The 27,899-nt window shown below is 28.7% G+C and overlaps 1 protein-coding gene across 3 annotated transcripts; it reads left to right on the top strand.

Annotated features, from left to right (window-relative positions):
* The first annotated feature begins 10 nt into the window (after positions 1 to 10).
* LOC108004016 (pyruvate carboxylase, mitochondrial) lies at positions 11 to 27,899 on the top strand. Of its 3 annotated transcripts, none has more exons than XM_017066635.3 (14): positions 11 to 1,233; positions 12,381 to 12,951; positions 14,623 to 14,942; positions 15,622 to 15,772; positions 16,926 to 17,137; positions 18,112 to 18,314; positions 18,643 to 18,904; positions 19,047 to 19,365; positions 21,751 to 21,801; positions 22,848 to 23,315; positions 23,875 to 24,264; positions 24,443 to 24,878; positions 25,007 to 25,403; positions 25,477 to 27,899. In XM_017066635.3, exons 2-14 carry the CDS (start codon positions 12,819 to 12,821, stop codon positions 25,723 to 25,725), a joined length of 3,591 nt encoding a protein of 1,196 aa, XP_016922124.2. In that variant the 5' UTR covers positions 11 to 1,233; positions 12,381 to 12,818; the 3' UTR covers positions 25,726 to 27,899. The 3 variants fall into 3 exon arrangements, with proteins under 3 accessions (XP_016922124.2, XP_016922125.2, XP_061940132.1); XM_062084148.1 differs by lacking the exon at positions 11 to 1,233 and adding an exon at positions 6,144 to 6,351; XM_017066636.3 differs by lacking the exon at positions 21,751 to 21,801.

Raw genomic sequence — 27,899 nt, 5'->3', positions numbered from 1 at the left:
AATGTTTTCTTCTTCAAAATATTTATTGTACTTCACCAAAAAATATCATAAGTTAAAGATATAGATAAAAAAAATATAATTTATTTTAATGAATAATAATTATTTTACATGACGTAGAAAAAGTCGAAAACTGCACTTAGACATTTTATCAAAAGTGGCGTGATCGTCAGGCCAGATATTGAACCACAGTCGCACGATCTATGATTGAATTAAACTCATACGATACACTATTATTAAGAATAATTAAGTCTATAATAAATTTTTATGGCATTGAATGTCCGATAGGTGGCACTATTATGCGGTTATCTGAAGAAACTTTTTACATATTTGAAAAACGATTATATTAAAGTAAACACATAAAATATAATTTTTCTCTCACAATAAATTATAATGATGTAACTTGTACGTGATCGAGTCAATAGTAATCTTTGTGTGATTAAAATTCTAATTATATTATATATAACATTTAATCTTTTATTTATGAGTATACCAAAATATTCCGATTATATATTATATTTTTCATATTTATACTAATTTATTATTATATAATAATTAAATAAAAATTTACAACTTGTCTTTGACAAACAAAACACTCATTTAGTATAAATTTAATTATTAATTATTAAATTTTCAATTAATAAATTAATTTTCAAATTAGGATATAATATAATGTAATAATATTATTAATAACAATATAAAACACCTGTTGAGATTATTCTTATGAATACGCCAATATCAATAAAAGTTTCTCCATAAGAGAATTTCCTATATTATTATTCCATCTTGTTCAAACAAAACTTCATGTTCCATAAATCTTTATCATTCCTATCCTTATCTAACACACTTTTACTTTCCTCTAAATCAAACATCGAACAATATATAATCCTTCAAGCACCTTGACTGCATCGAACAAATTCTGTAAGCAGAGTAAACTCGCACGATACACTATCGAAAAACATTGTCTCTCAATGCGCCACTATTGTCCAGCTTCCGATAACGTTTCTCTACGCGCGTGGCCATCAGATGGCGATACTGTCGATCGTCCGACGAAACGCGCGTCACTGTAAGTACGAGCAGGCGCAAGTTGATACACCAATCGCGCCTGTCTCTATTTCCGTAGAGGTCGAACGCGTGTGCCAGCGAGATCAGTCCGACGTGTTCCAAGATTTCACTGCGGCTTAGACTTTAGCCGGACGGGGTCTGGCCTGCCTTGTCCCCGGCGTAACGACACCCGTAAGTACACCGAAATTCTTTGTATTTTCGCGTGATTTCGCCTGCATTGCGTCACGCGACCGGTTAATCGCTGCGTTTAATCGCGACCTAACGTTTTTTCCGCGCGATTTTCCTCACGCGGCAATATCTATTATTGACAATTCACGCCACGCATCGTGCCTGGTGGAAATTGTCCTAGAAACCTGAAATCGTTGCTCGTGACCATCGTGACAAGATGAATTGTAACGATGATGCTTGGTTTTCTCGCGTGTGAACCGCGATGTGCACGAAATTCACTCACGAGTTATCGTGCCTCGGTTCGGCTACTCTCGATTCGATGCCCGAGGGTCACGGCGCGTTGATTGATCGCGCGTGTGCCGAATTTTTCAGCATTGTTACCGACACACCGCTTCTCTCGCTGAACTTCACCGGATTCGAATTGGCGCAATACGCGATCGTGACTTCGTGCAAATATAAATTGTTGGTCCTGTGACTTGGAATCGATTCGATTCAAACGTGCGTTTCGAACGATTGTTTTGCATGCTGTGTGCATGCTTTTCTTTTCTTTCCTTTTTCTTCTTCTTTTTATACACGCAAATTTTTATACGCGTGTAATTAACTTTTGCTCGGTGACAAAGGCTCATTAAATCGAACGGTCGATGTAATCAAACGTTTATAAACGTTCTGGGCATACACATCTACCCCGAATGACGTTTAGGACGTTTATATAATAATCGGGTAAAATCGCTACAATCGATCGAAGAATAATCAATAGGAAAGATCACGATCTTCGATCCTGCAATCGAGATTGTGATCTTTCGTATTGATTATTCGAATGTTAACGTGATTTTTCATGATTTAAAAAATTTAGTGAAGTTTCAATTCAGTTTTTTTTTTGCAATCTTTATGTTCTTTAATTATACTTTAATTACACATATATTTATAAACGATTTCAGATAACTTTAACTTCTTTATATTTAAAATTTTTATATCAATAAAAAACAAAGCTTTTTGTTTTGATTTAAAATTTTTCGAATAATTTTCGATTGAAAAATTATATTCGTTGTAAAACGTCGAAGTTTATGAATAATATTTCTGCTAAATTATCGAAGTTAAGTAATCGGAAAAATTCATAGGTCAACGAGCACATAAGATTTTTTTCTTAAAATTATTTTTTGATCTATCACGTGATCTATTATTATTTATTGTATGCAAATAAGACGTATTATTTGCATAACCCGTCCAACGATGCGATTTAGTTTTAGTTTTATCATGTAAAGTCTGTTTCTCGTTGCAGCAATATTTTTGTTTCAAAATATAAAAAAGAAATCATTTTATGTATATATAATTACATGCAATTAAATAATCAAGCGATAAGCAATTTCTTAATGAAACAAATAACAAATATCGATCGATGAATCATAATTACACATTGATGGTATTATCATTCAGATTATTCTATTAATATTATATTTTATATTTCTCTCTTTATGGATTAAAATGTTTTTAAATCAAATGTTTAAACAATTATTTCGATTAAATAATGTTACTAAAATTAATATAAAAAAATATATATATATATGGATATTTTATGCATTTTATGAATGTTTAATTACTAAATGTCGTAAACAATTACGATACAATTGTACGATAAATACTCACAAATACATTGAGGTATCAATGCGGCGTCGAGAACACGTGCATCAGTCGCTTGCGTATAATATAGTATACATTGTACATACATACGCTAATCAAAGAGACGTCGTTTTTCAAATATAATGCGAATTATAAATCACGTGCACACACATACAAAAATTGCGTAGTAATATCTAAAGAGACGAATTTATGTTTCAAAGATTAAAATTCACTCTTTACAATTTTTTTCTCGAATAAAAAATATTTCTATCGAATAAACAATGCTCAAATTATACTAAAAAAAAACTAGCAAAAAAAAAAAAAAGAAAAACGAAAAGTCTTCGAAACGAAAAGATGCTTATATGGCTCTTGAGAAGAGTCGGTTAGTATTTCTACTTCCCTGCGAGTAATATCGATTGAGTTAACGCCCCTTTTTCGGGGTTAACGTCGAAATCGGAGAATAATAAGCTGCAGCGCCTTTCTAAGTTGGCTCAGTTCTCGTCTGGCCACTCATGAGATCGATGAATCAGCTGTTTTTTTTTTTTTCATCTCGACGATGCTTTCAGTTTCGAAAAATCGATACCGCTTTTCCAGCATATCAAATCGCACGGTTAATGGAGACACGATTACAAAATGGTAAGAACGATAAACGGTATTGCGTTTCAAGATTGTGCGTACATGTGCACGATCGAAAGTGAGATAATATTAAAAGGCAAAAATCTGTTGATCGAGATCGCATAGAAAAGTTTATGTAGTGAATGAAATACGCGCAGGAAAGGAAATGTTTCCGTGACAAAATGTTGTGAAACATATAGGAATTAAGATTGTACGTGATTTCCGGATCAACTGTTCCCGACGCTGTGCTGTTGCTGGATCGATAGCTGGGAATTGTTTCGCAGTTTGCACCAGTAAATTTACAACGTAACTCAATGACGTATCTCAAGTGGTTTGGTTGAAATTTAATCTTGGCGGTGGTAATGTTTAACGAGTTTAATTTGATGAAGACCTATAATACAGAAAATAAGGATAGACTAATTAAGAAGTCGTATTAATAGAAGTAGAAATTCTCTCGACTCGGAGAGAATTAAATTGCGTGTGTGAAGCATAAAATATAAGCATTTCTATTAAATTAAAAAATGATTGATACTGGATAAGAGAAAGTTATTTTTGATGCATTAGATAGTTGTTTATATTTTTATTATTATTATATTTGTATAAATGATCACAATGTTTATCATTAAATTGTTAATATCAATATGATACAAAATATTAGAACGATATGCAATTATTATTATATTTTGCTTTTCGAGTTACAAATTATTCTCCGTTCCTCACTTTTCTTCGTATAAAAGATTAAACTTATTTTCGCAATTTTATAGGAAACGCGCGTTTTTGTAATTGTGAAACATTTTTTACAAACTTTATCGTTATTCTTTGAATTGTGATAAGTTTAATAAAACATGGTAAATAATTATTAATTGATCAATTTTATCAATATATAATTGAATTCTATATTTTTATTTGAAACGGTTTAAATCTCCATTAGAAGATTATTTTGCAGTACAATGTATGTTTTAAGTTATAAGATTAATTGTAAAATGTCTGTAACGGATTATCTTCCGAACTATTGATCCTTAAACTTTGCAATGATTTGTTTTGATGATTCTATTAATATATCGTATAACAATACAAGTTGAGATATTTGAAACTAATTTTTTATTATAATATACGAATATGTGAGAATAATGATAAATTAAATGGAATTTCTAATTTTTCCATTAAATTTATAATCTAGCCAATAACTGAAATTGTTTAAGAAATATTTAATTTTCAATTACTATATATTTTGATAACGATACTTTATTTATATAATTTAGTTTCCATTGACATTGATCATTATCATTTATCAATGTTTGTACTACGGAAAATCCAAAGATTCCAATGTTTTCTCTAGATTAGAAAATAATTTTTCACAATAAGTTGGATAAATAATGATTAAATAATGATTTTATTGAAAGTATTCAAAGCAGAGTATCTCATTTTGATCTCCCAATGCAAACATGAAAAAAATTCCTAAAGAAAAATTGTACGATATTAAGAAAATTAAATTGTGCTATCATTTATTTGACCTTGAAATGATCCATAAAGTTAGATTAATCGATCATTTGAGTTTTTATATATTAAATTATAATTTCATTAAAAAAAAAAGAAAAGAAAAAGAATCTCCAATATATATTTTTATATATTAATTTTTGTTGTGTTTATTTCGATATTTAAATCGATCCATCAAAAATATTTTCCTTAAGTTTCGTAATTCACATAAGAGCACCTTATCACATAAAGGCAAATCAAGATATTAAAATTTTATGTTAAAAATTAAAATAAAGCTAAAATAATGATTTATCTATAATTTATTGTAATTTATCCTATAACTTAAAGCATATATTATACTGCAAAATAATGTCCTCATTGCGTATGATGAGCTGCAAATGCATAAAAATTTCTGTAAAAATCATGTATGTAATAAATATATTGAAACTATTTTGCATATTTTGCATCTTTTGCTCATGAATATATATATAACAATATATGAAATTCTAATTTTGGGATTATTTTAATCGACTTTATTTACTTTATTACTGTTTTTAATATATGAAATTCTTTATTGTGATAGATGATAAAGGTAAAGTTAAAAACACCACTTGAATTTCATTGTCAATGAACATTAAATTGACGACTTATTGAATGGTCATTGACCAATAAACATGGTTGTGTACAGTCATTGCAACAATAAATTCACGCCAAGAATAACTTTATATTTAAATATATTTCGAATACATTTTATTTTTTGTTCGATAATTAATTTATTTTTAAATTTTATTTAACAGAATAAGGGTGACTATTTAAAAAAATAAAAAACAAGCAGCAATCTATTCAATTATTATAAGGAAAAAAGACAATCAGAATCATATCATATTATCATATTCAATAAAAAATGTTAAAAATTCGAAAAGGCTAATCTAAAAGCAGAAAGAAGTCAATGTAGATCGTAAGGGTTATTGAATCGGTTCTATGACACGTATTAATTTAATGTGTCCGGCACGGTATTACGTTCAAGGCCGACCATTTCGCTTTGTACAATAGTACAGTTTCCTTTTCGTTCACTGTGAAATGATAAAATTATCAAATATCTCTATGCAAATTGCAGTTGAATTTGTTCAAATCATGGGCAATGACATAATAACACACATTTGCAATAAGGCTTAAATTTAATTATGATATTAACTTTAGAAGGTTTAAAAGGTATAACAATTCAATATGTAACAATGATTTTTCTAAACGTGATAAATTGAAATATCAGCATAAATGAATAGTAAAATAGAATTATTACACAAGATATTATGACTATAGAAGATTTTTCAGTATGATATATCATCATGTGTTTTATACGGTTGAACATGAAACATGGATTCTCAGGATGTCTTTAATTGTTCCTGTGTAAAGGTAATGTATATTTCTATATTATATTATTATGGTTCTATCATCAAAATTAGATGAAGAAAAAGGATGAAATAAAATTATTAAATTTCTTGTTGTTTTTTATTTTTAATATAATTAATTTGATTATCTTTCATATTTGATCAAGAAAGATGTAGGTATTTTTATAAATATTTATCTATTATATGTAACTTTAAAAATATTTCTAATGACAGAGAAGATTCTTTTCAATTGAAAATAATAAAATAAAATTTATATTTAAATTATGTAATGTAAAAATATATATATATATATTTTTAAATATTTAATTTTAAATAATTCGAGAAAAATTTATTTATTCTTCGATCAATTATGAAAATGCATTGTATCATATAACATATCGCGATTGCGATTGAATAACAGTATTTTCATTCGTGTCAATGACACGAATCACTATTTTGTAGTTTTCTTGGCAAACTAGATAGATCAATGCTATAAGGCTATTCTATTTTTAACTCTATTAAATTCTGGCAGAAGTTCGAGGCTCTTACTTGCCACGTGCAATTCGTAATAGCATAGGAATTATGATATATAAATTTTTATATTATATATATTTGCTTACATATTTTATATATTTTATATATTTTTATTCATATCTGCAATATGTTATTTGATCGAATTCTGTATATAAATATTCTGTATATAAATATATAAATATTCATAATATGGCATTGAGAAAAATTATAATATGCATAATAATTTACGATCACGTATATTAATGATAATTGTGAAATAGAGATATGCTTTTATATCATATATTTTATACATATGAATGAAAAAAAAGAGAATAATAAAATTATAATAATAATAATAATAAGAATAATAATAATAGTTATAACAAAATTATTATCAAATTTGAGTAAAATTTAGTAAAATAAAATTATATTACGTTCAACTTACGTAAAATAATGCAAAATTTCATTCCTAAAAAATCAATTAATTATATGTAGAATTATAAATTATAAATACAGTAGACACATAATTTTATAAGTAAGATATGAAGTAAACATGATAACTTGTTTTTCTTTGATGCAACTTCTTTCACGTATCGCATATGAGAGACAAATTCAATAGCTTCCTTTCTGTTTAAAAGAAGTGAACGAGTATAAAACATTTTTTTAAAACACACGTATTCAAAAACATAAATAAGAAATGATTCTTTCGAGAATTGAATGCGCATCTTTCTTTGAGTTAAAATTATATTTATTGGTGAAGTATTTTTTCCATCGCAGAAACTAATTTTCAAGCCAATTTGTTTACAACTTCGCAACATTAAGTTTGTAATAATTTATGCATGAGTTTAATATCGTATGGTAAAAATATTGCTTTTTTAAAATGATGCTATTTTATTTATTAATATCTTATTTTGAATTGATACTTTTGTAATAATTGAAATTTTAAAATAACTAGTAATTGTCCTTTCAAATGAAAAAATATTATGTAAATAATTATATTTTTAATTTATTTTATTGAAATATTTTTACAAATTTAAATATTTAGTTTCATTTAAACTTTTATATTCTCATATATCCATGCTAAAGAAAAAAATCATTCTTTTTTAAATTAATTTTTTTCAATTAAAAAGAGAAATTTTAATCAAGTATTATTTTTATGAAATTTTCCTCAATTATTTTTTTTTATGTTTCCTTATATAAAATTATATAATGATCATACAATGACCAAACTTTAACTGATATTGTATCAAAAAAAATATATTCCTAAAATAAAGTTTCGTATTTTTTCTTTTATGTCGAATAAATTATTCTTGAAATTATCTAAAATTTTTTATTTTTGTTTTCATCGATAAAGTTTCTGTATAACTAATAGACATAATATATTCTTATTATTTTCTTTTCATATTGAATAAATATAAAATTTTTTTCTCTCTCTCTATAATTATAGCAATTTAAAATCTATCATTGAACCAATGGAAGAAAGCAAAAAAATATTAAAAAGAATTTTAATACATCATACATGTTTACCAGCAAGAATATAAATAATTTACATTGCAGATGATTTTTTTTTCATCCTCGGAAGATCGATCAAATCAATAATCTTTTAAAAATTAAAAAAAATTGTGAGAGCAGGCGCTTGATTCCCTTCAAATTCACATGGATATCATGCAACATAAATCTTTTTAAATGCTTTCAAATAATTTTCATCTGTTTCTAACTACTATTCTCGGTTATTTAAAAAATTGTAAGTTTATAACGAATAAAATGCTCTACTCGGATATTCGATCCCAGTAATAATAAAAGTTTCAATCTTTTGACAAAATTATTGAAAGAAATGTTTCATTGATTATTATTAAATTTACGAATTATCTAATATATTTTTTAATGCATGCATTTAAACAAAGAGTACAAATCACGATTTTGTATGAGGTTCATAGTCTAAACGTTACGTAAGAAAAGCATAGTGGAAAACATACGATGTCAAGGAACGATAAGAGCCGTTATCATAATTAACTGGCATCGATCTCAATGGACCATAAAACGCGATTCATTTTTTTCTTCTCTTCCCTCATTGACTTTTTATCAACCCATTATGGGTCATTTGATAATAAAGAAAGTTGATAGTTGATAAATTACAAGAATTGTTATAGTATATGGTTCGTTTTGCAATTTGTAAATCAACGTTAATTGTAATTTTTTTATTTATTTTAAAAACAAATTATATATTCTTTGACACTTGAGAACTTGGAAAGAGAGATTATCTCGAGTCTGATGGAAAATTTACATTTTATGAAGAAGTTTTTATCGATTTTATCAAATAAAGCAAACTCGATTACGAAGTTAGAAAGAAATTATTTTTTAATTTTTCTTGATTGAAATTTTATTACTTGCGACTATATTTTCTTTTTCCTTCTTTTTTCTTCGCTTTTGATGAAAGAATTTCTAAAAAAGAAATTGAAATTGAAATTACAATTGCTTTATTTATAATATAATAACAAAATGTAATTACTTATTTCTTTCGTATATAAATTAATCGTAAATTAATTATTTTTAAAATTACTTATAACAAATATATATAAGATATTCGGTAATTATCTTATATTTAACAAATAGCAAAATTTATAGTTCTTTCTAATATCATGACACATTAAATCTTTGTTTGACAAAGTAATTAAAGTACTTACATTAATATAAGTACAACATGTCAAGGTATTTGCAAGGTATTTAAAGATTTAAATGGATTCGATCAATGATTTCCGACTTTGAAGTCCAAGACTACTTGTCATTTAAGGAAATTGAGCAAGGTTATCAAGGAGAGTTGCATAATGGATTACACAATTTGCAAGTATTATTAGAATTATATATTTTTTAATTGATTAAAAACAATGAATATAAATAAGATAAAATACAAAACCAATAAAACCACAAATAAAAAATATTTTTATTTTTATTTAATCTTTCAATAGAAAATTACCAGTATATAAATATAAATAAATATAGGTAAATATGTATGCATATACTTTTGTGAATAATTGTATTTAAAAGATATTAAAAATCATTATAATTATTTTAATTTAGAGAAAAAGATAGAAACAGAAACAGAAATAATTGTTTGAAATAAACGAACTGATTGCAATTTTGCTTCAAACATATTAATCCATTTGTTTCATCGTTTCAATGATTGCAATGAATTCCAACGTTTTAATTTATTCAATGAATGCCGTTACGTTTGTGACATCTCTTAAGTAACTGAGATAATATATTCAGAGACTTTATCCAGCCTTTATTTATTTATAAGAAGCGCGTATCATAGAGGAATAACGATCTGAGAAGTGATTGAGAGCCACTGCCGATTCAAAGTACAATATCGAAGATCGAGGTATCGAATCGATTCGTATTTAAATATACATTAATTCAGAAAAAACGTAATTTTACAGAAAAATTATTCAGAAAATTCTAATTTCGATAAAAATTCACATTCTTTGTTTTATATATTTTTTTTTTCTACATAAAAAAATATCTTCGAACGGATGAAATTCACTCTCAAAATTTCTCCTTTCGTATTTTGAATATTCGTTTGAAAATATTTTCTACAACGAGATGATAGAATATTAAGTGTTAATATATATTTGTGAAGGATTGATTCTAGAGACCAAAACAAATACGAAAGTTGATATTCAAAAATGTCGTTTCAGATATGTAATCGTTACAATAAGTTTTTTTATTACAATAATATAATTCAAAATTTAACTTCGATACTCGACATTTTATTTCTAACAGTTTTATTATATTTATATATGCGAACGATCGAATATTTTCGTAAACGATCTAATAATTAGTTAATTTAGATTTCGTTTAATTTGCGAATCGATGATCGTTGCCAGTCCAAAATATTTTTCATGGCATCAGCTTTGATAAATATAAGATCAATGATCCAAGAAATTTCGTTACAATGAATCAGAATGTTTGTTATAACGAGTTTATAAATAATTTAATGCTTCTAACTTATAGCGTGATAATAACGATTTGATAACAAAGTAAAATTGCGCGAAAAATTTTAAATCGCAAATTAACCAATTATTCTATACAACTAAAATTATAACATTTTAAAAACTGCTCGTAAAACGGAACTTTATGGCTTATATTTGCTATTTGTGAACATATTATCGGTTAATGAATTATTTATATAGAGAAGACTTTTATGTAACAGATAGTGAGAGTTAGAAATGCAATAGAATTTCTAGTAGATATTCGACTTAACGTGGTAAAAATACCAAGACGTTCATTTTCAAGGAACGATTGCTATCTGAAGATTAACGTTTGTATATAATGAGGTGTTATGTAAATATGGTTATTAATTTGTTTAAGTAATATCGTTTATTAATTATTATTATTATGTTGAGTAATAAATTCGTTTGCACATATTTAAAAGATTTTTATATAAAATCAAATCATTTATTTTTTTATTACGTTGTTAATTTTTTAAATAATTTATTTATTCTACTTTTCTATGAAATTTTGTATTAAAAATTTTGATGAGAAATCTTTGTTTTCATCTTATATGGATATTTATAGATTTATCATTTATTAATTCATTTTTTTTCAAATGCAGGTACTGTGACATTTCTAGAAGCACAGTTATAAATATGAGGAGAGGAAGAAAAAAATGCAATTTCATATTCTATTGACGTAAATCTATGTTAATTTCATTTTTATTTTCCATTCGCTCAATTTTTACTTCATCTATATTATAAATCGTGTTTTGAAAATATCGAACATTTTTTGCAATATCGATATTCAAATATTATAAATTTATTAGAAATTCTCTTTTGATAAATTCACAATTTATGATATTATGATATGATATTAACGCAGCAATTCAATCTCGATAAGATATTGATTAGTTTCTTACTCTTTAAAATTATTGAACTCATTAGATTTCTTTTCAAAGTTCAAACACCTCGAAAACACCAATGACAATAATACAGTTATATTCTTCGTCGATATAATAATTGGAAATACAATAGAATCCTTTATATTCAAACTAATGTAGAGATATTCGTATAATCAATCTTCTATTGATTTATCAATTATTTGATAATTGATTAAAAGTCATTCACTCAAAAGCAAATTAAAAATAGTGGCAATTTATATTTATTATATTTAAATATATAAAAATTAAAAATTTTATTTTTATTTTTATATTGAAATCAATACAAAAATTTGAAAATTTATATCATAAAATCTTCTAAAAACGAACAATTATACACAAAATAATAAAAATTATTTTGTGATCGTGTTAAAAGTGACGATCAACAGATTGGAAATCTTGATTAATTCAACGTGTGATATTTTCACGTTTGAACTAAACATCGTTCAGATATCGCTACATCTATACGTACAATCTATCCAATAAATACAAAATATTTAATCGATACAATCTATTATCTCTCCTAATGATATCATTGTTTCAAATTCTTCCATTGGCAAATAATAAGGATTTGTTTAATCGCAAATTAATTATAAAATGTGATGTTTCAGGAAGCTTGGCAATCACTCCACGCCGGACTCTCGATAAGGAAATTCATCCATCCATTCGATTAAAATTTCACGATATATCGACGTTCGTGCAAATTAAACAGTATTGTTCGATTAAGAGATACTAGAAGCGATAAATATTATTAAGTATCGAGCGGGGAAGAATAAATAAGATATATTTCCTTTATTATTTGCGAATAGAGAAAACTATAAGTAACGTTATCGTAAAAAGTTCCCCATTGGAAAAATATCGAGGCAACTTCTGAACAGATATTTAAACTTTACGTAACTTTGAAGTTCGTTCGATGTTTAAAAATATAACAAAAGATATATGAACATATAATTTTTGAAACGTAGTTACGAGTTGCAAGTTGTCAATTCGAATACGAACGGTCTAATTGATATTGTTGGTGAAAGTGTGGTGTGGAAAAGAAGATAAAAATGCATTCCTCGCGTGCTAGATACGCATTGGTCAAACATAGAAACGTGTTGCAAGTGTATAAAGTTGCAAAAAGATGTTTCGGCACCGATGTTGAATACAGACCGATCAGGAGCGTCCTTGTGGCCAATCGAGGTGAGTTTCGTTTTTCTTTCGTTCATTCCGTTTCATTGACGTTTCAAATTAGATTAAAATAAAAAAAATTAAGCTACGAACAATCGAAGCCGAGGGGAAGCGAACGATTTAAAGAGAAAGATTTAAAAAATTATGAATCGACGAATCGATACGATAATGGAAAGTATTACGAATTTTTATTGTATTTAATTTATTCATCTACTTCTTAATTTACTCTTTGTTAATTCGTATTTAAATCATTCGTATCTATCTTTAGTCCAAAGAATTGTAACTGACTAATAATGAAACGGTTCGTAATTAAATACCAAATACAGTTTTAAACGATGATTTAAATTTCACGGAAGCAAAACCGTAAAATTCTTTAGATCTGTCGGTTTTAAATTTTTTATTTATATATGCCAATAATTTTATCTTTTACCCGCGATAATGATTATCAAATTATCGTAGATTTATCTGCGGTGCTTTGGAATTAGATTGCTAAATTTGGTAAACTAACATTCACCAGCGCATATGTTCATTCATAATATTTATTTCGATCATGCAATTTGATAAGCCAATTTATCGAACATCGTTCAATTTCAATTCATTGAACGGATACGAAGACACTGTTTCTCCAACCGAGATTATTCTTGATATAAACATATTGAATATATATATATGTATATGATATATCTGAATTTTGATTCGTATTTTGATTTTGTTTAATTTTTATCATTTTTACAAAAGCATCGAACCACAACGAGCGATATTGACCCTCTATGCGATTCGTTCTGACGTAAATTATATCCATTCAGTTCTTCAAAATCTTTAATAATAGAAATATTATTATAAATTGAAAAGACGTAAATCACGCGACTGAGAATAATGATGGGGAGACAAATCGAGTTGAATGATAACGCAAAATGAATGATGCAGTGCATATTATTATGTCTTCGTTCGATAATGATGCTTATTTATATTCGAACAATAAGATAATGTATTGTGATGCAAAAAACTGAATATTTTCGCAAGAAATATTTTTACGGTTTCACTTCATTCATACGATTTTAAATTGTTTATTTTATAGAATAAATTGTGACTTTGTATTTTATCGCTTTGGATATTGATCGGCCTTCTTTCATTATTGTCATTTATAAAACACTATAAATACGAACAACTTCGTGTACATTGAATATTCGATAACGAACGATACACATCGATCTATGGCACTCTACTTAATTATGCTACTAGCTTCTTTAACACCAGTGATCTACCTTTGTAATCTATTATCGAACGTCAGAGTATACGTCAGAACGTACATACATTACCTTTAGCGTATTTTTCTATCCAAGAATCAAATTCCATTCAATTTTAACTTATCTACGATTCCTAATTCTTCTAAAATTATTAAATTTTATCACACACTTTCTCTCTCTCTCTCTTTCCAGATATTTTTATCTCCATATATTTATAGACATCGTGTAAGATTTCGAAATAAAAATAAAATAAAAGTATTACTTCGAAAAAATAAAAATATATTTAAAGAAAGCGCAGATATACACCGTAATCTCGTTCTAATTTGATCTTCTTTCGTTCATATTACACATTTTAACATATTACTTTTTCTTTTCTTCGTTGAAATATTTTCAATCCATCCGCAAGATGGAAGGATTTATTTTATTATTTTCACAGGAGAAATCGCGATCCGTGTATTTCGAGCATGCACGGAACTGGGAATCCGGTCCGTGGCCATTTATTCGGAACAAGACAAGATGCAAATGCACAGACAGAAAGCCGACGAGGGTTACGTGGTGGGCAGAGGGCTACCACCTGTCCAGGCTTACTTGAATATCCCGGAAATCATCAAAGTCGCGAAAGAGAATAACGTGGACGCTATTCACCCCGGTTATGGCTTCCTGTCTGAGCGATCGGATTTCGCGGAGGCGGTGATCGATGCTGGAATAAGATTCATCGGCCCTAGCCCGAAAGTGGTTCAACAAATGGGTGACAAGGTATATTATTTTTATATATAATATATTCAAGAAATTCGAAAAATATTTAGCACAGCCAATCGATTTCATCAAAATCGAATAGTAATAATAGACAATATAATTCTAATTATTTTATAAATTACAAAAGGTATACAAAATAAAAAAGTATCATATAATAAAGTTGTTATTACAGAAACCTAAAATTTCAAAATTTATACTAAATTTCATCACTACGTTCGTCAACATTTTTTGTTCAAAATACGCTTTTTTCTTGAGAAACTGAAAAAAGTAGAAGGCACTTTATGAAATATACTTTGAAAGAGACTCGAATAGCAGTCAAAATGAAACTAAACTTTTATCTTGTACTAGGATAAAATAAGATAAAATAGGATAATAATAATAATAAAAGTGATATTCTATTTTAAAAAATTTTTTTTATTGTATTTATTTTATTTTTATTTTAGTTTTATGTAAGCCGCTATTTGATATTAGCAAAAATTAACATGTTATTTATATATATTGACTATAATTTCAGTATATGATTTAATAAACCATATTAATGGATTAATTAAAGGATTAAGGAGAAAAAATATTTTTACAAAAGTGTTGTTGGAAGATATATAGATTGATTTTTAAATAAATATTTTATTTAAAATCGTTTATTGATAAAAATGAAATATATATACATATATATTATTAGGTAGCCGCGAGACAAGCTGCGATAGATGCTGGTGTGCCGATTGTTCCGGGGACAGATGGACCGGTAACCACGTCCGACGAGGCGATGGAATTTTGCATGAAACACGGACTTCCGGTCATTTTCAAAGCCGCTTACGGAGGAGGTGGAAGAGGTAGAATTTCATTCTGTTCAATTCAACTTTAAATTTTCTATCAAATATCTATCGTTTCTTATTTTTCTAAAATTTGTTATATTTTTAAAATATTTTTATCCTTTTATTCTTTCGAGTCATTCGCTTTTCTTATAAATTGTTTTTTTTCGAGTCATTCGTTAATTTAACCTTTTATGCGTTTTTGAAAGTATTTTTTTTATTTTTTATGAATTTTAATAAATTTCTGGAATACCTTTGGAAAATTCTACGGAATAATCGTAAAAAATCGTATTATATCATAAGAAAATATTGTAAGTTGTATAAGTCATAATATGTACCTATTTTTTTTTATAATTGTTTCCTGTCTTACAACGAAATCTAGGTCTCAGCAAAGTAAGCTGATAGATGTACAATGTATTCACTTCTATTATTTCTAATATTTTTTGTCTTTCATTTTCTTCTCCATAAACTACGTCTATTCATCGCGAGAACTACTTTGTAGAATCCACTCTACTTTTGAATAAGATCATACGGATTTATTGTCTTTTTCCTTTTTGTCATTCATTTCTTTTTTGTTATTCGTCATTACCTATCATCAAATCATTTGAATATCGTTTGAATTAAATATTTAATTTTGCTAAAATTGAAATAAAACATAAACGTTGCCCAATAATTTCGATATTATTAAACCAAATAAATATTTTATAAATTATAATTTAAATTTCTTTCATTTCTAGAAATTTCAAATTAAAAATATACGTATAATTCGATTTACTTGAATCTCGTATATATTTTAAATAATAGCAATATATAAAAAAAATACAATATATATATAATATTTACATATTCCATTTTCTTGGAAAAAGTTCAAAACGAATAAAATAGTAGTTCATAATAGACATTCAATAAATGTATTCTAAGGAAAAAAAATATATATGTAATACGAGTACTGAGTCATCTTGTGCGAACCGTAACACGAAAAGAATATGAAATAGATCAGATATCGATAGAATCTTACGTGCAAATATTTCCATAAGAATAATTATATTTCCATAAAAATAATTGAAATAACGTTGTATCATGATTCTTCATTTTTTCTCCTAAATTTATTAATCGATCCGTCGGTTGATCTTACTTCTCCTTAAACAATTCTAAGAGCAATGATTTTTCACAGGAATGAGAGTCGTAAGGCACATGGAGGAGGTCCGAGAAATGTTCGATCGGGCATCTTCTGAAGCTAAGGCCGCTTTTGGGAATGGGGCAATGTTCATTGAAAAATTCATCGAGAGGCCAAGGCACATCGAGGTTCAATTATTGGGAGATCAAGCTGGCAATGTTGTTCATCTTTATGAACGCGATTGTTCCGTGCAACGCCGTCACCAGAAGGTTGGTAAACGAGAAAAATTAACATAAATAATCGTAGACAGTCATTATTTATAAAATCATTCTTTTTAATTCTCTTTGATCACTTTCGATCTATTTTTAAACTTGTATGTTTACATACACGTTATTCATAGAAATAATACAATTGTATTAGACGATCGGATATACTTTAAGCAAAAATTATAACAGAATTATTCGATGTCTTTTTTTTTTTAGTATTTCTCGTGTAATAAATATTGATAAAATTTTATATCGAGAACGAAAATAAATTTCAATATTGAGATTAAAAATTTGCTCATATGCGATTATTAATGGAAATATTATGCAAAGTGTGTATTGTATGATTGACTTATACGATATAATTATTGATAAGTTATTATGATTTATTTTTGTAAATTCATTAATCATATATCAATACAGGTATCAATAGATATTATTACAAATTATATTATAAGAGAAATATGAATTTACGACAACTTTAAAAGTAAATATTTCTCGATAAAAATAATATTGACATAATTGAATTTTATCTATTTAATAATATTCTGTTATTTGATCTTTCATGAAATAAGTATCGATTGTAGCATAGACATTCCAAAATTAAACGATTAAAATTAATATTACAGAATCCTATAAGGAAGAAATATAAAAATTTTATTTTTCACGATAAATAATTAAATTTCACTCTCTTGCTTCTCCATCTCAAGAATTCGAATAGGAATTTAAATACATTTACGTGCTCGATTGCTTCCATATACCGTAGAGAAAACGAGGGCAACGTTGCAAAAATGCGGAACAAATGTGCAAGAAAAAAAGAAAAAATAAAAGACAGAAGAATATGGCAGTAATTAAAAACTTCTAGACCAACGCATTTGTCGAGAGACATTGAAAACATGGAATAGAATAGCGCGAAGTAAATTAATCTTCATTCCATCGAATGTGTGTTTGAGTTTGTCAATTCAAGACGGAAATTTCAGGTGGTTGAGATCGCTCCTGCGCCACGATTAGATCCTAAAGTTAGAAATAAAATGACGGAGCACGCTGTAAGGTTGGCAAAACACGTTGGATATTCGAACGCTGGTACCGTCGAATTTTTGGCTGACGAATCCGGAAATTTCTACTTCATTGAGGTCAATGCTAGATTGCAAGTCGAGCACACTGTCACGGAGGAGATCACTGGGTACGTGTATTCGTATAGAAGATATCGTTGCATGAATTTATCTCATAGATATCACGTGATGTAACAGTGTTTTATATAGCGAATTATATATCATAAAACATTTTTGTATTAAACTAAATAACAGATACTCTAAATATCTCGATACTTTATAAATTTCTATATTCATTTTTATGATATCCAGTACTCAATTAAATTAAGAATATAATAAATTTTATTATTACGTTGATATTGTTTCAATAGAAACAAACTTATTTGCATTCTAAAGATTATAAGTATTCGATGGCTCGCAATCGGATGTGCATTAAACCAATCAAGATTAATCTTCCAGAATTGACCTGGTGCAATCTCAAATCCGTATTGCCGAGGGTATCACGTTACCTGAGCTGGGTATGACGCAAGAAAAAATCATTCCTCAAGGTTTCGCGATACAATGCCGAGTTACCACAGAAGATCCAGCGAAGAATTTCCAACCGGATACCGGAAGAATCGAGGTGTTCCGTTCTGGAGAAGGTATGGGTATTCGATTGGATGGTGCCTCTGCATTCGCTGGTGCGATTATCTCGCCTTACTACGACTCGCTTCTCGTCAAGGTAAAACTCAAATCTTAGGAAAAATCTGAAGAAAATAGTTTCGAGTTGGTTTTTGAAACGTAAGAGAGGCAACGATGTTAAACGACGCCTGTCAAAAAAATTGAATTAACTTTCAGTAATATCTTTTCCATTCTGTTCTCAGGTTATAGCCCACGCGGGTGATTTGCAATCATCTTGCGCGAAAATGAATCGTGCCCTCCGCGAGTTCCGTGTCCGTGGAGTGAAAACGAACATACCGTTTCTTCTTAACGTGTTGGAGAATCAGAAATTCCTGAATGGAAAAGTGGACACTTACTTCATTGATGAGAATCCACAGTTGTTTCAGTTCCAACCGAGTCAGAACCGTGCTCAGAAGTTGCTCAACTATCTTGGCTCAGTCTTGGTAAATGGACCAAGCACTCCATTGGCTACACCGTTAAAACCAGCAGAGATAAAACCTCACATTCCTCAAGTCGCTTTAGGTATGGTATCCTTTATATAGGAATAAGTAAACTTAAATCAGGTGTATCCTCAAATATTAATATTACATCAATCGAGTCACTTCTCACTGTGATTTCGTGATGAAGGCGATTGGGCATGGAAAAGATATTGGAGTTATATTTTGGGTTGAGATATTGGAATTAAACGAAGAATTGCTTTTAATATGTGGGACAACGAATCGAAGGGGTCAAATTTTTTCTTATTTTCTTCACTGTGCATAGGGAGTAATTATTGGTTGCTGCATAGCGGTTTGTTTCTTTGATTTTTTATCACTATGGAACACTGAATATTTATTTATAGTGAAATGTATATTTATAATAAAATAGTTAAAATGTGTTATTCTCATTTCTAGATATCTTTAATTATAAAATTAAGATAAATTTTTTTTCTTCAAATTTTAGACTTTTGTTAATTGATAAATTAAAATAGAAATAGAGAATCTTTTTTTCTTTAACTTCTCAGAAACGAAGAATTCGATTATTACTTTTTTTTTATCCTATATTAATGGGAAATGAGATAATTTTCAAGTATCGACTTAACATTTTTATTATATACTTCAAAATTGTCTTCTGGAACGAACTCCATATGGTACATACAACATTTTTTCACGTATATCGGTCTCTATATGTAAAGATTACGGTAGTTTTGTATTGATATGTGTTTATTATAGATAAAGATAGGACAAAAAATTCGTATGATGCAGGCAGCATGTGAAAAAACTTCAACATCGTATATGATAATAGGCAATGTAAAGGACATTGTCGAAAAATTATATATAGAATGTTAATATATTCGTCTGACAGTTTCTTGATTTTAAAAAAAGTACAAAAAAATAAAATTTTGGTATAAAAATATTGAATGATTATTTATTAAATTACGAGCAATTTAATTTGCATAGATGAAGATTTGCACGACAACGTCACGTTGCGCCGCGTTGCGGCGATACAGCGAAACAAATCTATCTTCGTCGTGCAATTGTGTCGTCTCACTCTGTTTCCCTCACGTTTCATTTAACGTAAACTTAAATTGCTTATAACTTAATAAATAAGCTTTAATCGATACTTTTGTATATTGACTTTTGTGTTTGTTTTGAATTCTAGAATATATTAACACTTTGTGTAATTTTTATATTACTTATTTAATGAAGGACCATTATATTATGATTACTTAAATAATAGTCAGTGTTCCATAGAGAAATGTGGTTTCAAAATTAACCTTTTGTTGTCCAGAATGTATTATTTCAGTTTTTCACTGTAGTAATTAAAAATTTTATTTTTCATTAGATATTATGTTTAAGAGACAGTTATTGTTTTGATATTTATTATTTATAAATTATTTCATGAAGTTTTTGTATTTTATTCATTAGTAATCTCAACAAAAAAAAATTATGAAACATTATTCATTATGAAACAAAGATAGAGAAAAAGTTACATTAAGACTTCAAAAGGTTAAAATTTATTTCAATATTGAAGATTTCAACAGTAAAGAGTTGTTGAATTGAATTTAAATGCTATTTGAAAATATAATATAATTGACGCTCGAAATTGAATTTTCGTGTTTTGGAAAAAATTTCTTTTTGAATTTATTATATAATATATAATTTATATATAATATATTATTTTTATCATATGTAAATCAAATAGATATTTTTATAATTTTTTAAAATATTTTTTTCATTTTTATTAATATTATTTTATTTAATATAGCTAATAACTAATTTATCATAATATTAATATTGCATAATATTATTTTTAATTTTTTATATCAAAATTTATTTTATTCTATATTTACGTAGATTTATAGAATATGAAATGAAAAGGTGCGGGGTTAGTAAATTTATAATTTATTATAATTTATTTTATTTCACGTAGACACTTCTATTTGTTCAATAAAACACTAAGCTTTCTGCTCTGTTAAAAACATATTTGCAAGGGATTCATTCTAATAAATATTTTATGTTGCGCATTATCCATTTCTTTAATGTACACTATATACATACACATATAATATATATGTAGACACAGACACAAGAAATTTTTTATTTTCATATATATGGTGTTTTTATTTCTATATAACTTTAAATTTTTCGTTCGATATACGAAAATAACATAAATATTTGTGATATAAAACTTCTTTTATCTGTGTTTATTAATTAACAACAATTATATTATAACTAAAAGTGTAGTTACTTTTATCCTTGATAAAATGTTATTTATTTAAATTTTCATCGCTACTTTTCTCCTTTTCTATCATTCAATAATTTTTTTTTATCATTTTTCTTATATTTTAGACTTTATTAATAATCCCTCGTACACCAAATTGTTTATCGCATGCTTTTACCTTTTCGTTTGGCCATTTTTTTTTAGACTTTGCTAAGCTTGCAGCTGCAGAAGAGAACAATGATCCAGACGCAACAGGTATGCTTTAATATGTGTTCATTTCTTTATTTCTTTTTTTTTTAAGTTACTTCGGTAAGATTGACGATATAGAAATAGAGCTAGGAAATGGTAAGATTACTTGTCCAAAAAAAAAAGAAAAATTTTTATTAGTTTTTATTTTCATTTCATTTCATTTCATTGCAGATATATGTAATTGTAATTGGAATTTGTGCAATGAAAAAAAAATTCGTTAGGTCTTTCATGAAGTAAAATTCAATAATATCAAGTAAAATTCATTACATTATATTTTTACATGCGAAAATTAAAATAAAATATTATGATACATACTTTTTACTTATTAATGTAATAGGTATATAATAATTTATTTAAAGATAACTGTTAATTGACATTTGACTTGATTTAAATATAACAAATAGTAATGGAATTTTACATTATATTAGAAAAATGAAAATATTTCAAAAATTCAAATTAACGTTACACTTTAAATTATACTAATTAAATGATCACTATACAAATTGAAATATTACAATTGTACAAAGGGGATAATTGAACATTTCAATATTATTGTATTTAATACCATGATTTTAATTAACGAAAAGTTGTTTCATAATGTTTAAATTTTTAGGAAGGGAAAGTTCAAAAAAAAAAAAAAGAATAATGCAAAAGAATCGAAGAATGGAAAATGTCGTTAATAACATTTACAATAATTAAGTCTACTTCAAATCAATGTTTGTGAAAATAAAGTTTTTAACAATTAACACATGACTTCATATTGTTAATTATTATATCATAATTAATAAAACTTTCAAAATGGTGATGGTTTATAATATCTTAAATTATAAATTCCTAATAACAATGATATAATATTAACGATTAAAACCAAAACATATACAAAAAAAAAAACAAAATTTTTCCAATCTCATCGAAAGACATTTTCCATTTCAACTGTTTAACGCTTCTTTTTTACAGTGCATACGTAAGCTATACTAATTCCTGCACGTAAAAGCTTCTCAAAATATTTCCCAATTTCCATTTATTTAAAAAAACTTTTTCAAATTTTTCAGATATATTGGAACCACCAAAAGGCTTTCGCGATATTTACAAGAAGCAAGGTCCGGAAGCTTTCGCTAAAGCTATAAGGCAGCACAAAGGATTACTTCTGATGGATACCACGTTCCGTGATGCTCATCAATCTCTTCTAGCGACTCGCGTGAGGTCGCACGATCTTTTGATGATCGCGCCATTCGTCGCCCACAAGTTCAGCAACCTTTACTCCCTGGAGAATTGGGGTGGCGCCACGTTCGACGTTGCCCTCAGATTCTTGCACGAGTGTCCCTGGGAAAGGTTGGAGGACATGAGGAAGGCGATACCCAACATTCCCTTCCAGATGCTTCTGAGAGGCGCCAATGCTGTCGGTTACACCAACTATCCGGACAATGTCGTTTATAAATTCTGCGAGCTGGCTGTACAGACTGGGATGGATATCTTCAGGGTGTTCGATTCGTTGAATTATTTGCCGAATTTAATTCTCGGTAAGAATCTCGAGAGAAAAAGTCTATTTATTGTTCAGATAGTGAACAGATTTAGGTACAGGATGATGCTGCGAGGGCAATGTCGTTTTTGACAGAAGAATTTTGAGAATGTTTCGCTTTGTACATTTGTTAGAAACGATTGTTTCAACGACAATCAGCATCATCTTTGAGAACAATTGTTTCAAACATCATCCTGAGTTTCTTGGGAACAGTGAATGGCATAGTTTCATTCTAGAAATTTTTCTTAGATGTCGCTCGATCAGGCTGATCCACAATGATCCTTATTGGAAAAGGATTATTAGAGCGTTTTGAGAGAACTTTTTGGGACTTTAGAACTCTTTCAACTTCAGAACTTTAAAACCTTGCGAATTTAATGATAAATATAAACCTTCACTAGCACATGAACTTGCTCTTGATCGGTTCAGAATAGAACTTTACGATAAATTAATTTTACGCCATAGTCTCAAAAACAGATTGGAGTTGATAATTTAAAATAATGAGTCTAAAAGAAAGGAAGAGAACGAAATATCGATTGGGGTTAAAATTACATTTTGAACAGGTATGAACGCTGCTGGCAAAGCCGGAGGCATAGTCGAGGCTGCGATTTCGTATACGGGTGACGTGAGCGATCCAAACAAGAAGAAGTACAATTTGAAGTATTACACAGACTTGGCGGACGAGTTGGTGAAGGCCGGTACTCACGTGTTATCGATCAAGGACATGGCGGGTCTTCTGAAGCCGAAAGCCGCCAGCATGCTGATCGATGCGATCAGGCAGAAGCATCCCGATATTCCGATCCACGTTCACACGCACGATACCGCGGGAGCTGGGGTGGCGTCCATGTTATCTTGCGCGGAAAGCGGGGCAGATGTCGTTGACGTTGCCGTTGATAGCATGTCTGGAATGACTAGCCAACCTTCCATGGGTGCCGTGGTCGCTTCTCTTATCGGTAAGCTGTTTTTTTATGTTGATGCCATTGATTTTGTCGAATCGATGATAAACAAAATTGGTAATAATAATATGAACAAAAAGAGTTGTTTTAAAGATCAAATTAAAATTCGTCGAAAATAAAATAAAACGAATGAGACGTAAATGAAATAGTTATCACGTTTTAAAAAATAATACAGGAACGCCAAAGGACACCGAGATTAATCTGAGCGACATTTCGGAATATTCTGCGTATTGGGAGCAGACCAGAACTCTGTACGCCCCCTTCGAATGCACAACGACCATGAAATCCGGAAACGCGGACGTTTACCTGAACGAAATCCCCGGAGGCCAGTACACAAACTTGCAATTCCAAGCCTATTCTCTTGGTTTGGGGGCGTTCTTCGAGGATGTGAAGAAAGCTTACAGAGAAGCTAATTTACTGCTCGGCGATATCATCAAAGTCACTCCAAGTTCGAAAGTAGTTGGCGATTTGGCACAGTTTATGGTTCAAAATAAACTTTCTTCCGAAGATGTCGTGAACAAGGCAGAGGAATTGTCCTTCCCTAAATCGGTCGTAGAATTCTTACAAGGTGCTATCGGCGAACCTCACGGAGGATTCCCCGAGCCTCTCAGGTACGTTCCATGTGTTATAAAACGTTGCAAAGTTATTTTTGAAAGGTTATTTCTATTAATTACACAAAAAATTCAAAAAGTTAAATCTTTGGTCGCGTGTTTTTCCTGAATATACCTTTGCTTCACAGGTCAAAAGTATTAAAAGACATGCCACGCGTGAAAGGAAGGCCTGGCGAGACTCTACCACCGTTGGACTTCGACACGTTGAAAAGCCAGTTACGAGAATCTCATCCTCACCTCACGAACAGAGATATCATGTCGGCTGCCCTCTATCCCGAGGTCACCAACGATTATTTAAACTTTCGGGAACAGTATGGGCCTGTGGACAAATTGGAAACCAGGATCTTTTTGACGGGACCGAAAGTTGGCGAGGAGTTCGACGTGACGATCGAAAAAGGTAAAACGTTGGCCATCAAGACCCTAGCCGTTGCCGAAGATCTCACCAAGAACGGAGAACGCGAGGTATTCTTCGAGATGAACGGCCAACTCAGATCTGTGTTCATTAAGGATAAAGAAGCTGTCAAGGTACACCCAATTGTCTCTTCCTACGTTGCTACTTTTAAATTCGAGAAATAAAGAATTTTATCTTTAATCTCAGGAGCTTCACGTACACCCCAAAGCTGCGAAAGGAGACAAAAATCAGGTCGGAGCACCCATGCCTGGTACCGTGATCGACATCAGGGTAAAAGTAGGCGACACTGTCGAGAAAGGAGCGCCGTTGGTCGTATTGTCCGCCATGAAAATGGAAATGGTGGTCCAGGCGCCGAAAGCTGGAAAGATCAAGACGCTGGACGTCACTCAGGGAATGAGATTAGAAGGGGACGATTTAGTGTTGACCTTTGAATAGAACTGTTAACCAATCCTGGGACTGAATCGTCTCTGAAATTCGTTTCATTGTGCACGTTTATGAGACAAGAGTGCATTTTGTTCGATTGATCGAAGTTGAGCAACATTGCTGCCTAAAAAATAGAGAATAATCACTTGTAAAAATTTTTAGATCTAAGAATCGTATACTATTTATCTTTGATCGATAATCAAAACTTGAAAGTACTTTTTATATATATATATATATATGTGTATGTATACTTCTTTTGAACGACTTTAATCCACTTTTTAATCGTTTAAGCATCAGGAAATATCGATATAAATATAAATATTCTCTGATAACGTAAGATTTTTACATTCACATTTACGAATCAAATGGAAAATTTAATTGTTCACATTTTAAAAATTCGAATCTGATATTTCGCGAGACTTCGAAACTTGCAAAAAAAACTCTTTTTTCAGTTTCGATGACTTTTAAGATTTCGAATGTTTGTTATATACAAAAAAGAAACAAGATGATACAATTTTCGAAACTTTAAATATAGGAAAGTGTTAAGGGAATCATTATACAAAGATTGTAAATTTTTTACTGCTACCTCGAAAAAATAATAGAAAGAAAATAAAATGTGTAATGTTAGCTTGATTAAACAAAGGTGCACCTCTTGTTTGCCGACGAAAAAAAAATTGTGTATAAACATTCGCTCCAACACGAGCGAATCAATCATTATCGAGGAACGAAAGCAACGAACGTTCCATTAATGTATCCTCATGAACGTCTTCATCATCGAACGTATTTTTTTTATCGATTATTACATTTTTGAATATTATACAGATCATTTGAAACAGGACATCTTGTCGCTTGTTTTAGATGAGACACACGTTGTACAGTTATATCTCATCCTTTTTGCGATGATCACATCTCTAGTTTATTTAATTTAACATTGCACGCACAAATGAAATGCTTTCGATGAAATATCGTGATCTTTAAATTACAAAAGAATAACGTCGTCTATTGAATCGCTCGAATAAGAAAGTTAAAGCTTGGCGATTTGACGAAAAACTATTACGTGTTGCAATGAGAATTGATCTATGCTGCCTGAAATGTCGATATCTTCGTGTTCATATTTGATTAATTAAGTTGAAAAATAAAAAATATATATATATATATGTCAAAGGCCTACGTATAGTCTCATCATTGACATTAAAATTGAATGATGATACTTCTCTATTATATTCGTTATTGATGTCAAAGAGATTCAACCATATTTTACAAAATGTTCTTTATGAAGATGAATTCCTTAAACGTGTTAAGTGCCAACGTTACATCAGCGTTTTCCAAACCATATTTTCATGAGAATTGAAGTATAAAAATGGTGTTAGTTTATTTTTTTTTTTTCACGTGAAGATATTTAAAGATTTCCATTCCCATCGATTCAAAAAACAATGATAAATTATTTATATTGTGTTTGTTATAAATTCAAATTCATATCGATTTATCGTAGATAAGTTTTTCACGGAAAACAAGATCTTCAGGATATAATTGAGATTGTACAAAGTGTTAATTTGTGAGTTAAGGTGGTTTAGGAAACGCTTCCTCCGGATTTAAATCGAAAGAAGTATCGAGAGAAACTTTATTGAATATAGAAATTGAATTACTATATCGAAACATGGCCAAATAACATTGTCTTGTTGTAATTCGTTGTAAAATAGTTAAATTTTTGTTAAAAAAAGGAAGAAACTAGATAACAGAATTGTGTACAAAGCAGATGTAAGTTTCGATTCGAATTTCAAATTATTTTAATCTTTTGCCGTAGAGAGTAGAAATAAATTGTGTTTAAGTGTGAATTGATCTAATATAATTTTAAATTTTCACGAATAATTACTTGAAAATCAAAATTTATTACTCACATAATTATTGTAATTTGCGATTTTTCTAAAAAATGTACAATTATAACATAATAACGAAAGTGCATAATATTTAAAAAAAAAAAAGAATCGGCATAATTTCATATAATTTTTTAGTTAGAAATTCCATTATTGTTTTACATAAAAATTTTCACATAAAAAAATTATCGTAACTTGTATGTAACATTAATTTTATGAATATAATTTATACCTTTGGTGAAAGTTTCTCAAACATTTTTGCAAAAATATTATAACATGAAAAAAGGGAGAAATAAATATTGTACATATTAA

Source organism: Apis cerana, linkage group LG13 (assembly GCF_029169275.1).
Source record: "Apis cerana isolate GH-2021 linkage group LG13, AcerK_1.0, whole genome shotgun sequence".
Classification (NCBI taxonomy): domain Eukaryota; kingdom Metazoa; phylum Arthropoda; class Insecta; order Hymenoptera; family Apidae; genus Apis; species Apis cerana.
The sequence above is the reverse complement of the archived record's forward strand: the minus strand, read 5'-3'. Positions and strand labels throughout refer to the sequence as shown.